The sequence below is a fragment of the Pteropus alecto genome, unplaced genomic scaffold (assembly GCF_000325575.1).
Source record: "Pteropus alecto unplaced genomic scaffold, ASM32557v1 scaffold30, whole genome shotgun sequence".
Taxonomy (NCBI): Eukaryota; Metazoa; Chordata; class Mammalia; order Chiroptera; family Pteropodidae; genus Pteropus; species Pteropus alecto.
Window position 1 is genome coordinate 2,676,926 of NW_006429782.1, and position 2,654 is coordinate 2,679,579.

General features: G+C 61.5%; 1 protein-coding gene across 1 annotated transcript in view; it reads left to right on the forward strand.

Annotated features, from left to right (window-relative positions):
- Nucleotide 1: 1 nt before the first annotated feature.
- Nucleotides 2-2,654, forward strand: part of HDGFL2 (HDGF like 2) — a 19,735-nt gene continuing 17,082 nt past the window's right edge. Inside the window, exons 1-3 of the mRNA XM_025043150.1 lie at nucleotides 2-73; nucleotides 2,466-2,542; nucleotides 2,635-2,654. The exon at nucleotides 2,635-2,654 is cut by the window's right edge and continues 107 nt beyond it. Of these exons, the coding sequence (XP_024898918.1) occupies nucleotides 2-73; nucleotides 2,466-2,542; nucleotides 2,635-2,654 (169 nt within the window). The remainder of the gene's footprint in view (nucleotides 74-2,465; nucleotides 2,543-2,634) is intronic.

The window sequence follows — 2,654 nt, forward strand, 5'->3', positions numbered from 1 at the left end:
CATGCCGCACGCCTTCAAGCCCGGGGACTTGGTATTCGCCAAGATGAAGGGCTACCCGCACTGGCCGGCCCGGGTGAGGCCGCGCGGGAGACGTGCCAGGCGGGGGGGTGGTGGGGGGTGGGGCAGTAAGGGACCCTGGCCTGGGGGACCCGCGCACCAGGGGCCTGGGGGGACCTTGAGCTTGAGGGACCTTCGTGCCTGGCGGTCTGGGGGTCTCGGCCCTGAAGTACCTGCACGCTGGGTAGTCTGGAAGTCCCGGGCCTCAGGGGCCCCGGGGACGAGGGGAACCCTGGGCTTGGAGGACTTTGGGGGCCTGGGGTCCCTGGGCCTGGGGCACCTGCGCGTCGGAGGCCCGGGGGGACCCCAGACATGAGGGACCCGCGCGTCGGAGGTCTGGGGGGTCCCGGGACCGACGGACTCGCGAGACTTGAGGTCTGGAGGTCCCGGGCGTGCGGGGGGCCTGCACGTTGGGGGTCCCAGAGCTCAGTGATGTGGGATTTGAGGAACCTTGGGGCCTGAGGGGGCAGGGTTCAAATTTGAGGAAGGTTGGTGAGTGTGTGGGGAGAAAAGAAATGGGATTTGAGGAGATGGATCAAATTGGTGGGAAGGGGGAGCCTCAGACTGAAGGACTTGGTTGGGGAGGTCATGAGAATCCAAGTTTTGAGGGGCTGGGGGCCCAGGGCCACGTGTGAGGATGGCTAGGGATGAGGGGCGCAGTAAGGGAGAAAGGTTGAGGGCCAAGTCTGAGGGAGGCCAGGGCTGGGGTGTTGCTTATAATGTCACTGGACTTGAGAGGACTTGATCTGATAATGCCCGGAGCATCAGGGACCAGAGTTTAGAATAAGATTTGTTTGGGGGACAGCCCGCCCAAGAGCCTGGTGGAGGAGGCTGGTTGGGGCATGGAGTGGAGGGAGAGCTTGGAGTGGGGTGGTCCTCCCAATGCTTGAATCAGCGACCAGCCCCTCATGGGGGCTCTAGCCCAAGAGAGAGAGAGCATCTGAGGGAAGGGGATTGGGCCAAAGGGACTTTGGGGATCCCCTTTGGAGGAAGCTGGGACCCAGATGGTCTGAGCGGTCCAAGTCTGAAGGGTAGTCCTAAGCATGGGGCCCCTTATATCTGCAGAGTGGAATTCCAGGCACTGTCCGGGGCAGGCCAGTGAGGAGGAGGGATCCCCCTGTCTTAGGGCTAAAGCTGCTCAGTGCTGAGGTTGGTGGAATAGGCACAGTAGGACTGAAGGAATTTGGGGGGTGGGGGTGTGAGGCCCAGGAAGCAGCAGGGGGCAGTGGAAGTTTCGACTGGAGTAGAAGTGCGGGCATTGCTTGGGCTGTTCCCGTCGGATGGTTGGAGATTTCAGCCTGGACCCTCCCTCCCCCTGGGTGGAAGTGAGCAGAAGGGTATCACTTGGAGCTGGGGGTTTGGGTGCAGGGAGGCGGTCACAGCATGCCGGGAGGGGCTCAGGGGCCACTGATCAGGCGCCCTGAGAGCAGTTGGGTGCTGGTGCTGCTGCTAGGTTGTCTGGGCCGCAGGCTCAGAGGTGGGTCGTGGGTGAGGCCAGAGCGTAGGATGACCTGGAAGGCATGCTGGGCTGGGCCTCAGGGTGATGGAGTTTGGGGATGCTCCTGCGTGGGAGTGGGATGCTTGGGATGGATGCCGGAGGCCCACAGCCCTGGGCTAAGGACTTTGAAAAGTAGCCCAGAGAACTGAGGAAGGAAGCAGGGGGAGGGGGGCAGGGAAGATCCCAGCAGCCACCAAGCTTTGAGGAGGATGGTAAGGAATTAATGGGACCAGAGGATCCGCTCTAACCTGATCTGGTCACGTTATTTTTTTGGAGGACACCAGAGTGATGAAACTTTATGGGCACTTCCCTTCTTCCCAGAGTACCAGCTTCTCCTTCTCCGCCCCCTCTCCAGCCTGCTCTCTTAAGCCCTGAACGTTTCCAAGCACCTGATTGGAAGTGAAGGGGCCGCTAGCCTCCTGTGGGGAGGTGACTGACAGCTGCCGGAGCCCATGGGCCTGTAGGGAGAGGGTGGGACTTCCTGGATGCTCAGGGCCTGTCTCCTGCAGCCCACCCCCCATCCTCTGCATCCTTGGAACTGCCAGCTGCAGCCTCTGGGAGACCCGACCACTGATCCCCTCTTAGCTGGAGGGTGTCCTGTGGGAGGGTCCTGGGAGTTCATAGAAGCTGAGCTTGGCTGCTCCCTCTGGCTGCTCAGAGGACCGTTTTGGGCTTTGCTCAGGTGAAGCACCTATCTTGGGGGCAGACAGAGCACCCTGGTGGGGGAGGGGACAGGTATGCAATGCGGGGGTGCACAGAAGACTGCAGATGCCTGCCTGGAAGGGATGCATCTCCTAGGTTGAAGGCTCCCCTCCTCCTGGCATGCTTTCCCTCAAGTGACTTGTCTGACTTCTGGGTGGTTTCTTTGGTCAGTGGGTAAAGCCACCCCCCCACCGGTCTCTCACTGCAGATTGACGATATCGCTGACGGTGCCGTGAAGCCCCCTCCCAACAAGTACCCCATCTTCTTCTTTGGTACACACGAAACGTAAGTGTCCCTGCCGGGTGTGATTATTTTCCCCCTGGTGCCTCCCGAGGTGGCCGGGCTTACCCAGGACTGGCCGCGGTTCCTCCCTCCAGAGCCTTCCTGGGACCCAAGG